We start from the raw sequence: 22,707 nt of genomic DNA, 5'->3' as shown, positions 1-22,707 counted from the left end.
TTTTAATTTTCAAAATTCTAGTTTTTTTTTCATGATGCCATGATGTTTTTTGATTTATATACATTAGATTATTATTTTTATTATTTTCACAGCCTGGAGTGTGTCTGTGATTATCAGCAACATTTACATTTGATTTTTTTATTATTATTTTTTGTGCAGTGTCAAATGCTCACACTCACACCACCCTGCACACAAAATACGCTTTTCAAAATCAGGCTATAAAACATATTATACTTTAATATGATTTTCTACTTTCATTGAGTTTATTTTTCAACCAACATCAGTCCTAATCCTAAATATCAACTTTTCATCAGTTTTTAGAATTTGCACCCTCACAAACACTAACATTGCACACAGGTGAACTTCATTTGACTAATAATGTGACTTTTGAAGGAGTTTGGTAGCACTATGTGTGAGTATATTTGCCCATTTTTATTTTTTATTATTCTTATTTTTCAGATTTATTTTTCAGAAGTTTCTTTTTTGATTTCATTTAAACTAATTCAACTATTTTTCTTCGGTCCTTTACAAAAAATCCCAATAAAAATCGATTTAAATTACAGGTTGTAATGCAGCAAAATTAAAAAAACGTCAAAAGGGGTTAACATCTTTGCCAAGAACTGCTAATGTACGAAAAACGAAAGGATGTGCTTGTCAGGTGGACACAGTAAAAAAAAAAGAAAAAAGCACAGAAACGTTGGCGTTCTCTGTATTTATTTCTCGTCATCTTTGTCGTACTCTTCTTGCGAGGAGCATAAATATTTTACAGCGAGAGAACATCCGTTTGTTATTTACAAGATATAATAAATGAAGTACAACTCACAATGTCGGCTTGTGTTCGGAGCGCTGAGTGAGGAGGAAACAACTACAGTCATTTTACCGTTCTGCTGAGAGGACGAGGCCCGCCCTAAAATGTGACATCACAAACAAAAAGAAAGCTGCTGCGTGGCATGATGGCGGACTGAGCGTGCAGGAGACTCTGTGCAGCTCTGCAGCACTTCTTAAAAATAAAGGAGGAAACAGTGGGACCAAAAACATACACAAATCTCCAGCGTGTCCAGTTCATTGTAACTTTCACAAAACTCTCACGGGGTCAAAAAGTGCTGCAGGAGCTCTTTCAAACTTCAGCAGCGGCTGCTTCCAACAGGAACACGAAGCCGCCAAAGACGACATTATCAGGCTCAAACTAGCTTCAGTTTAGCAGCAGAACTGACCTTTCCAAAAACAGCCAGGGCTCACACACATTTCCACCAATAACTTTCCAGGACTTTTCCAGGACTCTGAGGCAAACTTTAAAGAGCGTACATTCTCTGACACGAGCACCGATGCTGCTCGTCGGCTCGTTTTCATGCTTTTTAAATTATATTGTAATGGGACTTAAGGTTTTAATTTTGGTTTTAGGTGAAGGGAATTCACCTTGAAATGGCTGTATTTTGTCTTTCTTTTACAGCTGTTTTTAAAAAAACAAAAAAAATCAACATTTGGGCTGTTTTTTTTTTCTTGAAAATTTGTTGCTTTTTGAGAAAAAAATTATGATTGTTTTATTTTGGTGATTTTTAAAGAATTTTTTTTGTTTGTTGACTTTTTTTCTTTAAAAATCAGTTGATTTTTTTCTTTAAAATTTGGTCAATTTTTAAAGAAAAAAATCCCTTTTTTTTTCCTTCAAAATATGTAAGTGATATTTAAAGATAAAAATTTGGTAATTTTCTTTTCTTTAACTATTTTTGCTGATTTTCTTTCTTTTTTTTCACAGTTTCTGGCTATGATAAGTGGTGCAATTTAGGGGATTTTTGAAGAAAACATGCATTCCAAACCAGTTTTCTTTAAAAAAAAAATTTAAAAAATATATATATTTTTTTTTATTGAAACACTTCAATACCCAATTTTCTTTTTTAAAAAAAGTAAGAAAAGAATTGCCAAATTGCCAAAAAAAATAATTTTTTTACCATTGCCCAAAAAATGGAAAGAAATAAAATAAAAAAAAATTTAAATTTTCCATAAAAATCACCAGAAACATTAAAAGAAAAAAAGAATGCCAAAAAATAGAGAAAGAAAGAAAAATCAACAAAGATAAAAAAACAAAGCAACAACAAAAAAAACAAAAAAGAAAACATGCCTTCCGAGCCCGCCGGCCCGCCACCTTCTGCGGTAAAACACTGAATATGGAGCTCAGAGATCTGAACCGTCCCTTTAAGACGCTGCATTTGAGCTAAATGCAGACTTCGTCACAGTGAGCCTAAATGAACCGTAACGGCTGTCTTGGAGTCTTTTCGGGTAGAAAATGCGTTTGGGAGAACTCAGCTGACGGCGGCGCTCGCTGCGTTCTGGTTTCTGCTGATTTCTGTGTTTGAGGGAACAAATTATTCCGTTACATTCCCGCGCAGAGACGACACGCCGAGGAGACATTCGTGCAAAACTGAAGTGTGTGTTTTTATGAAAGTAACGGGATTACAATCCTCTCTCGCTCGATGTAACAGCACCATCAGCAGCCAGCGTGGCCGCCTACTCACGAAGAATCAGTTTACCGCCGCAAACATTAAATAACGAGAGTGGAAGCAGATTTTTGTTTTTCCAAACAGGGCGAGGGGGCGTCTCCCATCAAGTACGTCAACAGAGAAAGAGTTAAAAATGTGCGTATCGATTTAAGTGCAGCTCAAGTTTGTTGAGTGACACTAAAAAGGACTCGGGTGGTCTACCTGTTGGACGCCTGTCCCTGTTGGACGCCTGTCCCTGTTGGACGCCTGTCCCTGTTGGACGCCTGCACAGTCATGCCATCATGCCACAGAGGAGAGAGAGAGAAAACTAAACGTCTCCGAGGTCCGTCTTGATGTCCGTCTGGGGGGGTGGGGGGTGGAGTGGTCGGCATCCGTGGAAGTGTTTGGGGGTGAGGAGGTCACGGAGGTCAAGGGTCGAGGTCTCTTATTCTTTTATTTTTAGATGGGCAGCTGGAAGGTGATGTCCACTTGAGCTTCCTTCGCCAGCGAGACGATTTCAGAAAGCTTTACAACCTGAGAGACAGAGAGACAGACAGACAGAGAGACACAGACAGACACAGACAGACAGAGACACAGACAGACAGACAGAGAGACAGAGACACAGACAGACAGACAGAGACCCAGACAGACAGACCGACAGAGAGACAGACAGACAGAGACAGATAGACAGAGACAGAGACAGAGACAGAGACAGAGAGACAGACAGACAGAGAGACAGACAGAGACACAGACAGAGAGACAGACAGAGAGACAGACAGACAGAGAGACAGAGTCAAATTAAGTGAAATCCACCCTTTAAGTGACTGCAGGTCCTCACAATTTAACCCTTTGAATCCTGAAGCAACAAAAGAAGAAATTACTCTGAAACGTACAAGCAAATTAAAATTAAAATGATACAGAAAAACACACGCACGCACGCACGCACGCACGCACGCACGCACGCACGCACGCACGCACGCACGCACACACACACACACACACACACACACACACACACACACACACACACACACACACACACACACACACACACACTTTCTTTTCTTCATTTCATTTTCTGTTTTTTGTGTTTCAGTTTTTGCTTCTTCTCGGGTCCGTCCGTAACGTCTCCTCTGTAAGTTGTCGTGAAGCTCTGACAGATTTTCGCAGGTTGCAGCTTCCTGTCTTCTGCTGTCAGAACGTGTTTTAAACACAAAGAGACGTTTGTCCTCACACATCAACACTCACCTGGAGGCTCAACAGACAGCTGCGTGTTTGTCCGTCTTCCTCCCAGCTGCACGTGTGTGTGTGTGTGTGTGTGTGTGTGTGTGTGTGTTAAAGTGTGTGTGTTACAGTGTGTGTGTGTGTGTGTGTGTGTACCATTTTGGCGGCCTCGTCCAGGTCGTCACAGGCCAGGATTTTCAGCGGACTGGCAGCGATCAGAGCTTTGGCGTCGTCCACTCTCGTCCCTTTAAAACAAAACAAAAAAAAATGAAAAAAATCGACTTTTGATCAGTTGTGAGTTTTTGAAAACAGTGAAACATCGACGAAGAACAGAGAAAAATGTTTTTTTGACATTGACAAAACAAGGTGAGCTGTCCAAAAAACAAATGATGTGTTAAACTGTAATTTGAGGAACATGCTGCACTGGTTCTATAAATATATTTTTCCGTCAGGTTAAATGTTGCTTTTTTGGAGCTCCACTGCAGGTTTGGATCTTCTGGCCTGCTGAGAGATTTCTTTTATTTTTTGGGATATATTTTTACTCAGAACAGTCCATCCCAACAATGTGTTTCCCTCAGAAAATGCAGTTCGGAGTCATTTTCACTGCAATAAATGATGAAGAATAAGAGCGCTGAATGTGTTCGTCATTTCATCTACGGAAAAAAGTTGTTAGGGCGTGAAAAAACGTCCATCGCATCGCCTGATGTGAAGTTACGTCTCTGCATTGACTTTGTTTGTAAAGTCGTTACGTAAAACGCTCGCATCGTGTCATTAGTCATTCATGACTTTAGACCATTTAAGGGTTAATTTCATTTTCTGTGCCTCTAAATATTGAGCACAGAAAATTAAATGTTTCCTTTAAACAGAGATTTTTAAAATTTCCCTTCTAATTTTTCCCACGTGGATAAAAAACTGACCGAGTTCATGCGTTCGTGCACCGTGTGTCAGACTTTCACTGAAAACATCGGCCAGGAAAACCTGGACGACTTGAAGTAAAACACTTCAGTTCACATCAGAGTCTAAATCTTCACGTAGTCGCCGTGCAGAACCTCAGCGGCGTCGGTCTGAGGTGACCGAGATCCGTCAGATCTGTTTAGGCTCCAAATACCAGCGTGCACCAAATCTGCGCTCTGCACGTTTCTCTGCTGAACGAGTGAATGCAGACGTGAGCCGCAGACTCAGCCCGCTCAGTCACCTGAAGGTCTCACACACACTCACAGCCGTCTGATCACCTCTCGCCCTCCACGTTATCGATCGGCATACGAATAAAAAATATAAAACCCGAATCCAGAGTTCAGCTGAGGTCACGGCTCTCTGCGTGTTTCTGGGAGCCGCAAATTCGGAGGCATCAAACAGACACAAGTTGTCCCTGTGAGCGTCCAGCTGCTGCCTGTTAACCCGTCTGACTGGAGGTGCCAGCGTGTGCGTGTGTGCGTGTGTGTGTGTGTGTGTGTGTGTGTGTGTGGGGGGGTGTGTGTGTGTGTGTGTGTGTGTGTGTGTGTGTGTGTGTGTGTGTGTGTGTGTGTGTGTGTGTGTGTGTGTGTGTGTGTGTGTGTGTGTGTGTGTGTGTGCGTGCACGTGTGTGTGTGTGTGTGTGTGTGTGTTTTGGCTGATGGCTCAGGCCAGTTGAGGACACGCGTGCAGTTTCCGTGTGTTTAAATCTGTTCTCCAATCATATAGACTGATGTGTTAATCTGATGGAAGGAGAAACATTTGGGTTAATCGGAGTGAAGCTGCCGTCCAGAACAACGGCTCCACAAATATTTAATATAAAGTCTGATCTTAGTGAGTCCGTATTTATTGCTTCATGAACAGATGCTCTGAATTTAGGAAATTATTTTAAGTGACCTCAGAGGACTCAAGACTTCGCTGCTACAGTTTGTGGTAACTTTTTATTATTGTTTAAAGCTTTAAAAATATCTAAAAAAAATAAATAATTGGAGCAAATTGGCTTCTTTTCTTTTGAAAACATGGACAAAAAAGGTTGTGAGCAACTTGGCAATAAGTTTTTTGCAAATAGTAAGAAATTAGTATATTTGAAAAAATATCTTAAGTAAATCTGGGGATATATATATATATTTATTTATCTTTACTTTATATTGTCATAATTATATTTTTAGAGTTTTAAAGCACTTTTTCAGGTAATTTCCATGTTTTTATTTTTTAATTTATTTATCTTTTAAACTTTCTAGTATTATTTTTTTTCTGAGCACATTTTGGCCGTTGATATTTTCATCTGCTGGACAGCAACATGTGACACAAGCACTTAGCGCCGGACATAAACTCCGGCCTAAACTAAGGCCTGAACGTGTGTGCGTGTGTGTGCATGTTGTACCTTGTAACCGCACTACGATGGGGATCTTGAGGTCCAGGTCTCTCACGGCCATGATGATGCCCTGAGCGATGACGTCACACCTCATGATGCCTCCGAAGATGTTGACCAGGATCGCCTGAACCTGAGCCGCCAAAAACAGCAGCGTTAACCGACTCCGAGCGGGGATAAATTCTGTCGCGTGAAACGCTGAGCGGCCGGCGGGTGAGTCCTTACCTTCCTGTCAGAGGTGATGAGCTTGAAGGCCTCGGTCACCTGATGAGCCGTGGCTCCTCCTCCCACATCCAGGAAGTTGGCCGGCGTGCCGCCGTGGAGTTTGATGATGTCCATGGTGGCCATGGCCAAACCGGCGCCGTTTACTGGAGACGACAGCGACCATCATCATCACAGAACACAAAACATGAAAAGAGGAAGTCAAATATGTTGAAAACTAAAGATTGTTTGACTAAATCCCAGAAATATGAATATCTTTCTTTCTTATTTCGAATTATTCTGTGCAGATTATTTCCATGTTTATGTGACACTTTTGAAATAACACATTCAGCCGGAGAAAAGAAGAACTCAAAACTATGAAGTTGGTGTATTTTAAGTCTCCACGCAGATCCTCGATTTCAGGGTTTGTGCTGCACGATTCTCACTAAAAAAACAGTAAATCATGATTTCTCTCCCGAAAAATTGAGATCACGATTCTCTCACGCGATTCTTGTTTTTTTTGACAATCACACTGAATGCACTGTGAGACGCTCGCTGTCCAGATGAGAATTTAAAACGGACGACATTAACCTCCGACCTATCAAAGACTTTAACCCTTTGAAACCACGAGCAACGTAACTTTTCATTTAAACCTTTGAACTCTGAGTCAATTTCTTTCAAAAACATGGGAAAAAAGGTAATACGCAACTTAATAAAAACTGTTCCACTAATTACAAAAAAATTGTAGATTTAGAAAATTACATAAAATAAAAGACAAAAAATAAATTTATATAATCGTGATTACATATTTCAAATTATGTTACAAATTAATTATAATTTTCTAAGCACTTTACACAGGTTATTTCCTTTGTCGGTTTTTAACCATCTTTTAATTAATTCAAATTAATGGGGCAGTGTTTTGGTACTTTTTACAAACTTCTTGCTCAACACATATTAACAAAAAGATGTATTTACTTACTTTTAATACATTTATTTATTTAATTTAAACATTTTTATATTCACTTTTTCCCCAATTTATTTACTCTTTGGGTGCCCGGGAAGGTTGGTGTGTGTGTGTGCTTGAACGTTTGTGTACTGAAAAGACATAAATAAAATTTGAAAAAAACAAAATAAAAATAAGTAAATAAATCAACAAAAATAAAAAAGCAGAAGTGTAGCCTGTGTGACGTTTGGCGTGCACTGACCCAGACAGCCGATGGTTCCGTCCAGGCCGATGTAGTTGAGGTCGGCCTTGGCGGCCTGCCGGTCCCGCGGGTCCTCCTGGGTCCAGTCCTGCATGTCGAACACCATCTTCTGGCGGTACTCTGCGTTGGAGTCAAAGTTGATCTTGGCGTCCATGCACATCACTGGAGACAAACACACAGGAAACAGAAAAATAACCTCAGTGTGTTTCGTGCAGCAGTGACAGATTTCAGCGTCACCTTTAACACCAGAAAAAACATTGAAATTTAAAAGATTTACTCATTTTATCATGAAAAATAACTGATGATGTTTTCAGATTTATTTTAAACTCTGTGTGTGTGTGTGTGTGTGTGTGTGTGTGTGTGTGTGTGTGTGTGTGTGTGTGTGTGTGTGTGTGTGTGTGTGTGTGTGTGTGTACCGATGCCAGAGGAGTCCTCCACCATGGGGTTGATCTCCACCATGGAGGCGTCGTACTTGATGAACAGGTTGTACAGTTTGATCATGTTCTCCGCCGCCTCGTCCACCAGCGCCGCCGGGAAGCCCATCTTCTGAGCGACCTGCAGCGACAAAAATACAAACATTTTATTGTTGTTATTAACACGACTGAGCAGCTTGTTAACATTTTCCAAACATGCAGCTGCTTAGCTTAACATAAAATGTAGTGCTGTTTTTTTAAATTCATTTATTATTAATTTTTTCCTAATTTGGCAGTATTTTTTTCTTTGAATATTTTTGGTGATCATTAAAGAGAAAAAAAGACTTTTTTCCCGTAAATTTATTTTTGGGTGATTTCTAAAGAAAACTTGTATTTAAAAGGCATGTTATTCAAAAAAAAAAATCACCAAAAACAGATTTTTTCATCTCAGTTTTTGAGACGAACCTGTTGAGAGTCACGTAGCAACCAGGACTCCATCAGGATCCAAGTCTTTGGTGATTTTTTTTTTGATAATTTTTAGCAATAATAAGCAGAAAATCTTTTCTTCGTTTGGGCCAAAACCAAACAGACTATGGCGAATCTTTTTTTTAACTTTTGGCTGAAGCCTGTCTGCAGACGCAGCTGTTGCAGCCTGAGTTAGTTTGAGCTGCAGTGAAGCTGCGGAGTGAGCAGCGTCGCTTCAACGTGTCATCTCATCAAACATTTAATTACAGTGAACAGCAGATGGCTCGCAGCCACGCAGAAGCTGCAGAGACCCGTCATTTCTGCAGATTTCATGTGTCACTCTCTCCTCTTTGTTGAGATTTAATACAAAACGGAGGTGTAACTTTTTTTGTGCGGGGTAACTCCCACGAAGACAAGAAAAAGAGTCGGTCAAGGCTGCAGCTGCTCGAGGCTGCAGCTCCCTTTGTGTTTAGAAAACCGAGGACAAAAACTGAGATTAGTCATTTCTGACGTCTGAAAACTTCATGGTCGGTTACATATACTGATATTTTATAAAAAGATGAAGATTCAAACCTGCTGCTCAAACTCCACAGCAGGAAAACTCGACCGTCTCTGCTCGGGGGCCGCTTCTGCAGCGGGACAGCAGGCCAGGGGCCACTCACAGCAGCCACATACGTGTGTCTACGGTTTTAGGAAGTCCCTAGAATTTTACGGCATTTCTCGGTTTTAGGAAATTTGTAGGATTTTCGGATGGTTCTTGGACTTAAACATTTCTATGATTTTAGGACATTTCTGAAATTTTAAAACAAATTCTAAAATTTCAGAATGTTTTTAGAATTTTAGGACTTTTAAAGGATTTTTTGGACATTTCAAGGATTTTTTGGACATTTCTAAAATTTTAAGACATTTCTAGGAATTTAGGACCTTTCCAGAATTTTAGGATGTTTTAAGGACCTCTAGATGTGTCCAGGATTTCAAAACATTTTGAGGATTTTAGGATGTTTCTAGAGTCTTAAGAGTTTTTTTCAGATATTTCTAGGATTTTAGGACATTTTGAGGATTTAAGGACATTTCTAGAATTTCAGGCAATTTTGGGGATTTTAATACATTTCTAATATTTTGGGATGTTTCTAAAATTTTAGGACCTTTTGAGGATTTTGGGATATTTCTATGATTTAAGGACATATCAATGATTTAAGCGACATTATTTTCAGACTTCTTGTTTCTCTGGAAACAGAAAACCTGCAGATTGTCTGAGACAAAAAATAAATCAAAGGAGTGAAAAAAACGTCAATGGACCTCCATCTTCTTGGAGAGCGCTGCAATCAGCACCTCTTCTCTCTGTCAAATATATCGAGTCTCTGCTCTCACTATGACAACGGGCATATTCAATATCCAGAGCCTGAAGCACAAAGCCTCGCCGGAGAGATCTGACGCCAAACTACACTCAAACACAGAGCAGACAAAGACGGGGGACAGGAGAGCGAAAACTGACCGAGAAAAGAAGAAGTGAGAAGTGGAGAAATGAGTTTATCTATAACAAAAGACAATAAACCAAAAAAATCAGCCAAATAAACCTTAAAATTCGCTTCTCAAACAACACTGAAAGGCATCAAAAGGACAAATGTTTGAAAACTGAGCAAAATGGAAAATGTCAAATTCCCCGTCAGCTTTGATTTCATACTTTATGACTTCTTGTTTCTGTTTCTCCAAATGCTGCATCCATGCATGCATTGTGTGTGTTTTTTTGTGTATTTTCATGACCTGCTGTGACTTTGCGGCTCAGAGAAATAATGTCCAGACAGAGGAAAACCCTGCCGGACTGTAAAAACATTGTTTGTGAGGCAGTAAAAGGTCAGGACACGCTGCACAGCGAGAAAGGATCCAACGCGATGCTGTGAAACTGAGGTCACTGGTTCACAAAGAAAACTTCTTCAAGGAACACATTTTGGGGAGGGGGGGTTACTTTTTCATGTATTTATTTAAGAATGACTGGTGAACTTTAGAAATGACCTTAAATTGCAAAGCCTCAAAAGTGAATATGGACAATTATATTTTGTTCAAATGTTAATTGTAACATTATCAAATATTAAAGAATAATAACCCCTTTTAGAGTGAATGAACACATTATATCATCAGAAAAGTATTTTGTTTACAGATATGGAAATATGGGGCATTTCTGAACAGTTTTTTGGGCATGTTTGTGTCTCTCAATGTGCATGTGAGATTTCACTGCTTCCAATCAAGACGACTGAGAAAAGTAATTAATGAAATTACTAAAAAATAGATTTTAGCAGTTATTTTGAAATTTTGCAATACAATGTCAGAAAAAAACATTATAAGATTTTTGAAAGATAAATTTTGTTCAGTTTAATAAAAGGTCAGTTTTTTTTTCGCCCAGTGAAAATGTTGGATTATTTACATCATATATTCAGAATAATCCTTTTAGAGTGAATTAACATATTTTATTATCATAAAAATATCAGAAAGTTAACATTTTTAAGACCTTTTCAAGGTCATAATAACTCATTTGGTCTGTATGAGATACCGATATCCATAGAATCATGTTTTTTTAGAAAATTACACAACTTTCTTCCCTGAATCCTCTGACTGAATATACCTCCTTATCACTTTATCTCTATTTTTATGCGTACTTTCATTTATGTACTTATTTGTTTTATCATGTTTTTTTTTGTCACTTATATTATTTGTAAATATTTGTATCATACCTGTAAATCTCAGAGATATGTTGTTTTCTTACATCATTTACCTGATGTTTTGTACTTGTTCACTTTGAATAAAAAAAATTAAATAGAATAAAATAAATAAACAAATATTGATTTGTCATATTGGCAGAAATCGGCATGTTGGCAGATTCCAACATTTCATTTTAAAGTGATTACTGGCCGATTCTGAGCCGATATTATCATGCATCATGATACAAATCTTATTTTTCTTCCTCGAGCTTTGCAGGTCAGTGTTGAAGTCTTGTGCAGAGGTAGTTTTGATGGACAAATTTTGTTTTTTGTGGTGAGTTCTACATTTTGCAAACAGGAAAGTAAAAGTATAAAGTAAAAAAGGCAGTTTCAGTGTTAGGTTCGAATATTTTTAACATCAGAAATGTGGACTTAATCGCTGAGGAGTTAGACTCATTTAAACAGAAAAGAGATGAATAAAAGAAAAATTACATTTAAGACTATTTAATGACATGTGACATTTAAAGATGTTTTAAGGACCCGCAGACACCCTGTTTTATAGCTTTTCTCCACAGATGACAGAGCGCTGAAATGAACCGGAGCAAGAAATATGAAATAAAACCAAAACGACGTGCTAAACGAGACTGAAATGCTCCTCAGAGCTGCAGATGCAGGCGTCACATCACAGTCAGGCAACGCTCTGCCAAAATAAAAATGTTGATTAGTGCAGCTTTGAAGACAGATTGATGTGATGTATCAATGTGATGTTTGCTGCGTCTCATGTACGTCACATGATCGTCAGTTTGGGTTTTATTCAGAAAGCAGCTGGTGCCAAACTGGCGTTTTGTTTTTTTTTTGTTCTGTGTGAGAAAAGCTCAAATGTTCAAACTGTAATCTTTGTAAATCTTTGTAAACACATAACAATAGTCACGCCATCTTTCACCGTTATATTTACGGATGATTTTAAACGTCTGAGTGTTCTTATAACAACCGTCAGACTGAAAAAGAATAAAAAGCAGGACGCGGAGCAGAAAATACAGGCTGTTTTCTATAAAGTCCTGGAGCTTCATTATAACCAACTGTCAGTCTCCAAAAATCACAGAATTATCAGGCAACAAAGCAAAATGTTGTCGAGTATCAAATATTTTCTGTTTGGCTCTAAAGGAAACCAACAGGTGGGACAGATGAAGGTTTTCTCCAGCCTGAGACTTGATTTGTGAGACAGAAATTGGAGCTGGCTCTTGTAAAGAAAACAGCGTTCCTCTGAGAAATAACATGCAGCCTCTTGTGATTTTGGGACATTGTCTGCGAGCGCGCAGCACAAACACAAACACACACAGCATCGTTTCCCCGCCGCTCGATTCCTCCTGCAGCCCAAACCACACAGCTGGAGCGGCTCCAGCGTGTTTTGTGACTCGTTCCATCTAATATTGATCCTACCTTGACAGCCTGCTCCTTCTTAATGCCCTCCACAATGTCGATGGGCTCCTTCACAATGGCGTCCGGATTTTCGGCGGCGACATCTTCGATATTCACGCCACCCTGCGAGCTGCCAATCAACACGGGACCCTGCGGGACACAAGACGCAGTGATGAGATTGTGATAGAAAAATCTTGGCTCCAGTTTCAGATTTCAGGCTGTCAGGAAGAATCACTGCCATCCACATACTCGAGAAGCAGATTTAATGACACGAGTCGATCCCCGAAAAATGTACTTCTTTCATAAAGCTGAATTTATTTTTTGGCTGCCTAATTAACATATATATATATAATATGAATAATAACTTACTCGCTTGCTTTGTCTATAAAAGGACATGAAGTAAGTTAAAATGACATCTTCAGTGACTAACATACAAATACACATATTAACTTTACCAGAACTTTAAATTTAAAAAAAAACAACAAAAACTCGTATTTTCTAGACCGGTGTGAGGAAATCTCTGTCTCTTTAGCAGCTAAACTCTCCACCAGCTGCTCTCCAACTCTGCAGATTCAGATTCTTCACTTGAAACTCCTCCAATAAACAAGACGATAAAGGATGATTTTGTACATTTGTTGTCCCTAAATCTGCTTTTTTGAAGGTGAATGACAAACTTTCCTTCTTCTGCACGTAGAAGATAACGTATACCGCCGACTCTGGAGCGCAGCTGCATGTTCGAACCAGAGGTTAGCGCACGTCTTCATGTCTGCGGCACTTGACGTCACACGCTTGAATAAAAAGGTTTTGTTCCACCTGAGAGGAGTTTCTTTTGTCTTTTCTCTGCTGTGGGAGTGAAGACGAGGGAGGCAGATCTCTGCTGAGTGTCTTCTTTATCTGCTGCATGTTTAATGTATGATAATCATCCCTCATTATGAATTTACTGCATTACTCGGTATTAACGTCTGCAAAGTGACGTTAACATGGAAACTAACCCGGGTCCTTCTGTGCCAAAAAAACCCCACAGACTTCTGGGGAAGTATTCACACTAAAACTAAACTGTACCGCTGATTCTTTTTTCTTTTTACAAATATTCTTTCCTTCTTTTTATCTTTCAATGCGTTTCTGTATCTGTTTGTGCTAAAATGCTAAAATGAATTACTCTTAAAATTAAGACTGACACATGCCTTATGTCTTACATTTAGCATTTTTGTGAATACAGACATACTTATTTTAATTTTCAGAGACATCCAGTAAAAATACAAATTTGGTAACAAGAAGATCAACACGTGAAAGATGTCAGATGGGAAGACCCTGACTTATTTAAAATAGTCCATAGCTACAAATATCCTCAGAAACACAATTCTGATGTGAAATGCAGATTTCTGAAGTAAGAAGATGCAGGTTTTCACAAGGGGAACAAGTGAAATTAACTTTTAAGCTTTTCCATCACATCAAATTCTGTATTCAGCTAAACGCGGACGCTTCTGCAGGACCCTGACCCTGAAGAAATGGCACAAAAATTAGCAGGAAAATAAATAAATAAATAAATTATTAATATTAATGGGGAGAAAAAAGGAAAAAAAGGCAAAGAAAAATTAGAAAAAAAGTGCTTAAAAATTATAATAATTCTGTTACCTAATTTTAAATATCTAATCATGATCATTGTAGTACAATTTTTCCCTTGCCCTTTTTCTTGTTGTCCTAAACATTTTTCCCTAGCTTTAAAAAAACAACATTTTTTTCAAAATTTACTAATGTTTTGCAATTTGTGGATTATTACTTACAAAGCTGCTCATTGCCTTTTTTCATTTTTATTTGTTTTTCAAAGAAAGTGCACTAACTTGCTCATGGTTCAAAGGCTTAATTACATGTCAAAGGCATCCAAGAGTGGTACAGTAAAGGTGATGATGCTTCAGGTTTTAAAGGGTTAAACATTCATGAATCAGTGACCTGAGACCACTGCTGTCTGAGCTGAAAAAGAAAGACCATCGTCACTACCTACAGTGCTGCGCTGCCATCTACTGGTGCACTTTTTCATCTCTCACTCATTAAATCACAGAGTGAGGAAGAGAAACATATTCTTGTTGAGGTCTTTGTGGTTGTTCTGTCTTCTGTACATTTTGTCCATCATTAGATGGTTGAGCAGGAAACAAAATTTAAACTTCAGCTTCAGCAACAAACACTTCCATCGAAACTGGACTGATATTTTTAATATAGCAGGAGTCTAGTTCAAACCACCACAGCATTAAATATGTGTATTCATGAGAGGGTTATGAGACTGTGAGCTACAAAGTGTCTCTATTAACTTATTTCCCCCTTTTTGTAGTTATTTTGAGTCTCTTTGAATTTTCTTTTGCATCTCTTTGCGATCACTTTGTGTGTCTTTGAGGTCAGCACTTGTTAATTTGGGTAACATTTTGCAGGGTAAGGCCATTTGTGCCCAGTAGGACCGTTTCAGAAACACAACTTACACACCAGCCTGAAAAGCAACATCTGCAAATTTAAATACTGCAGCAAATAATCCAGGGTCAACAGACCTCTCCTGACTGCAGGACTCTGACTTCAACTTCTGTCAAACTTCTGTGTTATTAATCATTTTACTCAGGAATTAAAAACTTTTGAGTCGGCCTACTTCTCCTGTATCTGCCAACAACCTGCCGACATTCACAGTTAGAGAAAGGCTGAAAAATCATGTGCTTGTGGCCCCGGCCCCCAAAACATTACATCTGCCCCTGGTGATAATAATGAGAGCTCAGCGCGAGCGGCTGGATGAGATACGGGGTGATGCCTCCTGGAGTTTCTAAATAATTCATCCAAAGTCTGATTAAAGCTGAAACTAACTCAAAGTCGTCTGTAGAGTCTAAAGAAGTCACTTTCACCTCTGCAGATGTGTCTGTTTCAGTGCTGCGGCTGTCAAACACTCAGCTGTTCGACAGTCAAATTCCTTCACTGCATTTGGCTCCCGCTGCGCTATTCTTATTATCATTGGCTGTGTGTGTTGTCTGTCAAAACATGTCTATAATGTCTTCTATAGACATTTCATCAACTACGTCTCATATATTCCAATCGAGGAAAAGTTTCGTGATTGATTTTTACCATTTACCATTAACATCGATTGGACATCCACATATAAGTTGGTAGATTTTCCCTTTAACACAGAGGTTTGAATTCAGCTTTAGAACATACCCTTGCAACCGGATTGAATTTCCATGGTAACTACTCATGTTTCAACTCCACAGATTCATTTTTTAAACTTTGTCTGAAAAATGACTAATAAATCGACCCTCTACCTTGTGCCTCGACTTATCAGGATCTAAATGTGTGTGTGTTCCCTCACCTGGTATGACCTCTCCATGGTGATGGCGAAGTAGTACTCTCTGCGTGGGTACCTGCGCTCGCAGATGAACACCTGGTTGCAGATACGACCCGCCTCCCCGGTCTGCTTGGTGTACAGCTTCCGACCAATCATCTGGGATGAAATGTCGCGGGCCTCCTCTGGCCTGGAGAGGAGAGGAGGAGGAAATGATGACTGTCAGAGGAGACGTCCTGTGTGCTGCCTCCTCATCAGGTCTAACATGTAAAATCTAAGAATATCACACAGAGTGGCCATCTGAGTGGGTTTCTTTTAAGAAAACATTTGGCATTTTTAAAATTAAAAAAAAAAGTCCTAATTTTTGTACTGAACATTTTGCCTTTTTTTCTTTAAATTTTCCGTCTATTTTTAAAGGAAACAAATTCCTTTATTTGGGTGAATTTTGATGAAAACACAGTGCCAATTTTTTAAGAAAACATTTTTTTTCTATTCAATTTTCTATTCTATTTTTTCCTTTACATTTTTTGGGCAATTTTACAAGAAATAGTTTTGGTGATTTTATTTTTATTTAAATGTTTTTTAGATTTCACGATTTATCAGAGCCCGAAACTGTAAAAACAGCAATTATCATTGGATTTTCACATTTCTGACAGTCTTTGAACACATCATGTGTTATTAAACGGGTTTGTGAAACAAAATTTCATGAGTTTTCCAAAACTTAAGGTATTTTTTTTTTCCAAAACCCCTTTCAGGCCTAGAAATTGCTATTTGCAAATTCCTTGACTTTTTCCAGAAAAAAATCCACCCTGAATATGGATTTTTTTGGATGATAATTCACAAAAGCAAAAGTCCTGATGTGTCGTCCTGTTTTAATCATAAAAAAGTGGTTTATTTTGGGAAGGTTTTTTCTAACTGATCTGATCTGAAGACAGAGGTTATTGTGTGCCGCATGAATAAGGAAACGCTCTCATACAAATTTAAGATGACCAGCAGCGAGCTGAAGCTTATTAAACCGAACAAACAAAAACTGGACAGGCTGCAGGAGGTCGAAGCAGCAGCTTTAGTTTCTGGATCATTTCTGTTTGTTTGCATCAGATTTGTGTTTGATGACAGAAGTTTGGTCACTCACGAGTAGACGATCCTCACTCCTCCCTTCAGGCCGCCCTCGAACGTCCCCTTTCCTCTGCCTCCAGCCAGAACCTGAGCTTTCACCACCAGGTCCTTTGAACCTAAAACACACATCAGTCCATCAATGAAACATATTAACTGTGATAATGACAGACTTCTGAGCCCAAAAATGCCGCCTAACGTCACTGAAAAACAACTTTTACTGCAACAAAAGCAGGCGACAGAAAATAAACTGACAGAAAATAAACTGACAGAATTAACGGTTGTGATTAAGTCGTTAATACTGACGATTAACGTCAAACGCTTCAAATGTGAGGACTGTTCTCTGCTTCACAGCTCTGTAAACTCGCCGTATTTGGGTTTTGGAGTGATGTTTAGACAAAATAATCTAAAGATGTCACCTTGGGCTCAAGGAAAACTGCATTCAGAGGCCTTTTATCCAGCATTTAAATCTTTGAAACCTGAGAAAACTGGTTTGATTTCTTAAATTCTTAAACATAATGGCAACAACATGGCACGAAATGTCCCGCAAACTGCAAAAAAATAAGTAAAAAGAAACATTTTTAGCACTTTCTTGAGGTATGTTTTTGTTTTTTGTTTCTTTTTTTCACTTATTCTTTAGGCCATTCTCTTTTTACTAATATCTTGCTCATTTTTGGGCCATTTCTTGAGAAATTTCTTGTCGCCCTTTTCCCGTGTTTTTGAAAGAAATCAAGCCAATTTGCTCGGGTTAAAAAAGGCTTCATATAAACTCAGCTGCGGGTATTTGCTCCTGGTGTTTCCCACCAACGTGTTAGAAGAAAGAAATAATGGGAGAAACAGAAGAACAAGCTTTAAAATGACACATTTTCTTATCTACTAGGGTGATTAATATTTGGAAAAGTAACTCATAAATATTTAGACAAACTTTGAAGTATTACATTTTAGGACAGAATTTGGTGAGGCGGTGGGCGGTAGATTAAGGGCTTGAGTAAGGCCCCCGGGTCACCAGGGGACACACTGGAACCAGACCAGTAAAGCTGCGGATGGACGGGTAAACAAAGAGCTGGAAGTCACAACGCTCCATAAAGCCGAGAGGAGTTATTAATGTAACCTCTTTACTATCCCGAAATGATGTAAGTCAAGTGTCGGCTGACAGCGCTGCGGCAGAGAGAGGCTATGTTTAGACTGAGTGTGTGTGTCCGTCCTCACACTCAGCAGCTGTTTCAAACGAGCTCACACACAAAGGTCATGAGATGTCAGAAAAGGCCCGCCGTGGCTCCGTCGGCGAGAGCGAGGGCCGCGCGTCCAGCCTTTAGACTCGCGCTGTGGCTCCTGAAATGTGTTTGTAAAAGTCACGAACGCGGTTCACACACATTTATACCCACGCGTTATTCCTGAACTTTGAGGCAAAATTTAAAGACCATGAATTCTCTGAAACGACCATCGATATTCCTTTTTGGTTCTTTTCGCTACTTTATGATAACTATTTTAAAATAGTATTTTAAAAAAATGATGAATTCAGAAGAGGATTAGAACTGAATATTTAAATATAATTGAGGGACTATTGATTATTTATAAGAAGGGAGGGAATGGTGAAAAAAGGGGGAGAAATGTCAAATAACTGTTGAAGTACGAGGGAGGGGCTTATGTTTTTTATTTTGGCTTAGGGGAGGGGCATACAACTCTGAATGGCTGTATTTTCTATTTATTTTGATGCCAATTTTTTTCAAGAAAACATGCAGGTTTATAAGGAATGTTTTCTTTCTGGCCTCTTTTTTCTAAAGATTTTGGCAGTAAAGAAATTCTCTGTTTTTGATGTAATTTTTTTGGGTATTTTTAAAGAAAACATATTTGGGTTTTTTTTTGAGAATTTGAGAAGAAAAAAACATTATTATTTGTTTTAATTTAAAATTTAAATATTTTTTCTTTAAAATACACCTTCCAGCCCATGCATGTTTCTAATCGTGTTCATATACGGGTTTGTAAAACAAAATTCCATCATTTTTGTAAAATTTTCAGTGTTCACATGTTTTCCCAAACTTTTCAAGGGTTGGAAATACCTATTTGCAAATTCTATGACTTTTCCAGGTTTTTCATGACCATACAAACCCTGCATGTACCAAAAGAGAGCACCAAATGTCCGGTTTTATCTGGTTTAATTAATCCTCGATCACTGACTCACTGTTTTTAAATCAACATTTGTGAAACTACCATCTAAACATATGACTGTGTTGGATACTGATATTTTTGGCACGTCCTCCGGGCGCGCTGTGTCTTACCGATCTGCTTGGCCACAGAGTACGCCTCCTCCGAGGAGCTGGCCACCATGCCGGCGGGCACAGAGATGCCGGCCTCTTTCAGCAGCCCGATGCTCATGTACTCGTGTAGAGAGAGGTTCCTCTGCTGCTGCTGCTGCAGACCGGACACGTGACCTCCGAACAGACCTGAAGAACCGGCCAGAACCTGCACCGACACCAGGAGCAACAGAGGAGGTCAGGCACTTCAAACGCTCCGTCACAGAAAAGCACCAAACCGATGTGTAACGAAACCCGCTGAGTTATTCCGGTTTGATTTTTTTAATATTGTTTCCCATCATTACTTATTTTCTCTTAATATGTAAACTTTAGGATTTCGGTTCTGGAAATGCAGCTTCAACATGACAGAAAATGTTTTTTTTCTTTAAAAAACTTTTTTCATTTTCATTTTTAAATGCCAAATAGACAGTAGATAAACTGTTATTGAAAATCTATATCCAGAATCTGAATTCAGGAAAAAACCCAGAGAGGAACAGGTGGAGATCCTCCGCACACACACACACACACACACACACACACACACACACACACTCTCTGAGTTTCTGTCTGATGACAGAGGAGAAGTGTTTGCAGTCAGCAGGGAAACAAAAGCAACTGTGGAAACTGGATGAAGGAAATGAAAGCGAGATCGTGTGTTTAATTGTTTCTCAACTCAAAGTGAGTCAGCTGGAGGAAAATATGACGATGTGGGAAAAGCACAGACGTCCGTCAGCGCTGACCTGGTCTGCAGAAACTGTCTGCTGCTTCAGTGTTTACATGACAAACTCCTGATTGGCTGCAGCGACACCTCTCACTCTGATAAAAACGGGCGAGAACAGTGAGAAAAAGGGCAGATATTCCAACACGGTGTCAGATTCATGAAGACACGTCTGACTCCTGTTTAAAGCTCCAGCTGCTCAGACTTTCTGTCCCGACTGAACTGATCATCTAACGTCACACACAAGCAGTCAGCACAAAAAAAACAAGAATAAAGTGCCAGATTTGCCAAAAGAAAAAGACATATCTCAGATCTGTGGCTTACTGTCAAATCATTGTTTGGTGTACTGACTGAAAATTGATTTTTCAAACAAAGAAAAACGATCTCAAAAATATGTGTCACTGCATCACAGTAAAGCAAAACACTAACTGAAGATCTAATAATCCTAATTAAAGATATTTACTATGTCGTGCATTCAGAAAGTATTCAGACCTCATGTTGCAGTTTAACCCTTGAAAACTTGAGCAAACTGATTTGATTTCTTTAAAAAACATGGGCTGAAGGCAACAAGCACTTTATCAAGACATAGTCCAAAAACTTGCAAAAAAAAAAAAACAAGGAAAAAGTTACCCAAAAATACAAAATATAAAAACAACAGATTTTTTTTTTTCTATAAAACATTTTAAATATAAAATTATAATAATTATAATTACAGTTTTCTGGAAACGTCTCCCTATTTTGGGGGGAATTATTTTCTAAAGGTCCTCCCCTCTTTTTTTAAAACTATTTTTTAGACAATTTCTTGTCACCTTTTACTAATTTCTTGCAATCTGTGGGACATTTCCTGCCGAGTGGGTCTCGGCCTCCACCTCTGTGATTTACGGTCCGAAGAAAACGCTGAAATATCACATTCTGCCATTTTTCTTGAATCAATTGAAATGATTGGACGTGACTTATTAAAGGAACACACCTGTCTCTATATAAAGGTGACGAACGGCGAACGGTGAAAGGACGCGCCTGCAGAGACGGGACTGAATCCTGGGAGGAACAGACCTGAGGCTGTGTTTTACATATATATATATATAAAATACTTTCTGCGTGTACTCTACAGAAATATTCACACAACCACGAGCTCCACTCTCAGCCCCAAATCAGCAACGAGCAACAACAATAGAGCAACAGAAACATATTTATCAGTTTCTACTCAATGTGACTCACTCAGTAATACTTAGACTTAATAAGGACACAAGTACAAGAAGTATTCAGATCCTCTACTGAAGTACTAACACTGAAAATACTACACTGCAAGTTAAAGGCTTTGAAACCTGAATCAACACACTTTCACAAGACTTTAACAGATCATGGACAATTTGTGGATAGATCATGGACGGTTAAGGGACAGATCATGGACAGATTAAGGACGGATTGTGGACAGATGAGGGACGGATTGTGGACAGATCATGGACAGGTTAGGAACAGATCGTGGACAGATGAGGGACAGATCATAGACAGATCAGGACAGATCGTGGACAGACCAGGGACAGATCGTGGACAGACCAGGGACAGATCATAAGGAGATTGTGGACAGATGAGTTACAGATCATGGACAGATGAGGGACAGATTAGGGACAGATCCTGGCAAGATCAAGGACAGATGAGTTACTGATCTTGGACAGATGAAGAACAGATTAGGGACAGATCAAAGACAGATGATGGTCAGATGAGCGACAGATTAGGGACAGAACGTGGACAGATTATGGACAGATGAGGGACAAATTAGGGACCGTTCATGTACACATCATGGGCAGCTGAGAGATAGGTGAGGGACAGCTAAGGGACAGATGGGGACAGATGGGGACAGATTATGGACAGACCGTGGACAGGTGGGGACAGCTGAGGGACAGATGGGGACAGATGCGGCGGCGGCGCAGCGCTCCGCAGCTTCTCCCCCGCTGAGGGTGGAGGTCACCGGGCTGCAGCTCCCTCTGCTCTTCGCGCTCATTCACGTCCATAAACTCAGTTTAAAACTTCACTCAGAAGTGACAGACCGAGACAAACATGGATTAATAAATAAAATCAGAGTAATGTGCGTGTTTTCGGAGTTTTTTGCTGTCTCACTGCGCTCTGACAGCCGCGCTGACGCTAGCTGCGAGCTAGTTAGCATTAGCCAAAACAACACGGCGCCGTGCTAATGTCAGATTTGACCCCGCCGGATTTTGGGGGATTCCGGTCTGTACGGAGGGTGCCCCGCTGTCACACAGACCTGCTCCGGTAGCCGGGGACCTTCGCTTCAACACGGACACGGACTCACCTTGGAAGCGGAGCTGATGGTGTTTCTGGCCCCTGAATTTCTCAGGCTAGCCGTCAGACGGCCGCAGATCAGGGACGTCGCCATGTCTGCCTCTAGAGCGGAGTGTCTAATGCGCATGCGCGATGAACCGCAAAGACTCCTTCCCTCCGTGCTGCCTTCAAACGCTGTCGGAAAATATACAATCATCAAAAAATAAATGCGTTAAAATGTCAAATTAACCCTTTGAAAACTTTAGTTTTTCTTGTGCTGCCTCCAGAAGCCCGTACAAGTATTTAAACACTAAACTCTGAGCAAAAATGTTTGATTCCCTTCAAAAACGCAGGCAAGCTGCAAGAAATTGGTAAAAGGTGACGAGTAAACAACCTGAAAAGACCCCCCAACCAAAAAATACGGAAAAAAATGTCCATAAACTGTATCTATGATTATTAAATTAAATTATTGGATTCAAACTACTTAACAAAATATTTTCTTCTTCGATTTTAGCACTTTTCCCAAGCAATTTTCTTTTTTAATTTTTTTTTTGCTTTTTAGTGTTAATTTT

At 39.4% G+C, this 22,707-nt stretch overlaps 1 protein-coding gene and 1 long non-coding RNA gene across 2 annotated transcripts in view; one reads left to right on the top strand and one right to left on the bottom strand.

Moving 5' to 3' along the window:
- The window catches only part of LOC148188606 (uncharacterized), a 39,518-nt gene that overhangs the window by 3,688 nt on the left and 13,123 nt on the right, over positions 1-22,707 (top strand). The window lies entirely within an intron of this gene.
- sucla2 (succinate-CoA ligase ADP-forming subunit beta) lies at positions 698-22,310 on the bottom strand. Its single transcript, XM_042494613.2, has 11 exons — positions 22,167-22,310; positions 19,123-19,306; positions 16,863-16,962; positions 15,758-15,920; positions 12,442-12,570; positions 7,844-7,982; positions 7,428-7,589; positions 6,247-6,389; positions 6,034-6,154; positions 3,855-3,943; positions 698-3,008 (listed from the first exon to the last, which is right to left on the bottom strand). The coding sequence occupies exons 1-11, from the start codon at positions 22,281-22,283 to the stop codon at positions 2,934-2,936; spliced, it is 1,422 nt and encodes a 473-aa protein (XP_042350547.1). The 5' UTR covers positions 22,284-22,310; the 3' UTR covers positions 698-2,933.

This window comes from Plectropomus leopardus, chromosome 10 (genome assembly GCF_026936395.1).
Source record: "Plectropomus leopardus strain MGB_pleo_1.0 chromosome 10, ASM2693639v1, whole genome shotgun sequence".
NCBI classification, from domain to species: Eukaryota; Metazoa; Chordata; class Actinopteri; order Perciformes; family Serranidae; genus Plectropomus; species Plectropomus leopardus.
The sequence above is the reverse complement of the archived record's forward strand: the minus strand, read 5'-3'. Positions and strand labels throughout refer to the sequence as shown.

Bases quoted from the DNA above. Each gene is read 5' to 3' on its own strand.
- sucla2 (XM_042494613.2), bottom strand. From the start codon at position 22,283: ATGCGCATTAGACACTCCGCTCTAGAGGCAGACATGGCGACGTCCCTG. The intron at 12,571-15,757 runs GTGAGGGAACAC...TGTGTCCCGCAG, and splicing joins CCATGGAGAGGTCATACCAG to GGTCCCGTGTTGATTGGCAG. The intron at 7,590-7,843 runs GTACACACACAC...GTTTGTCTCCAG, and splicing joins GGAGGACTCCTCTGGCATCG to TGATGTGCATGGACGCCAAG.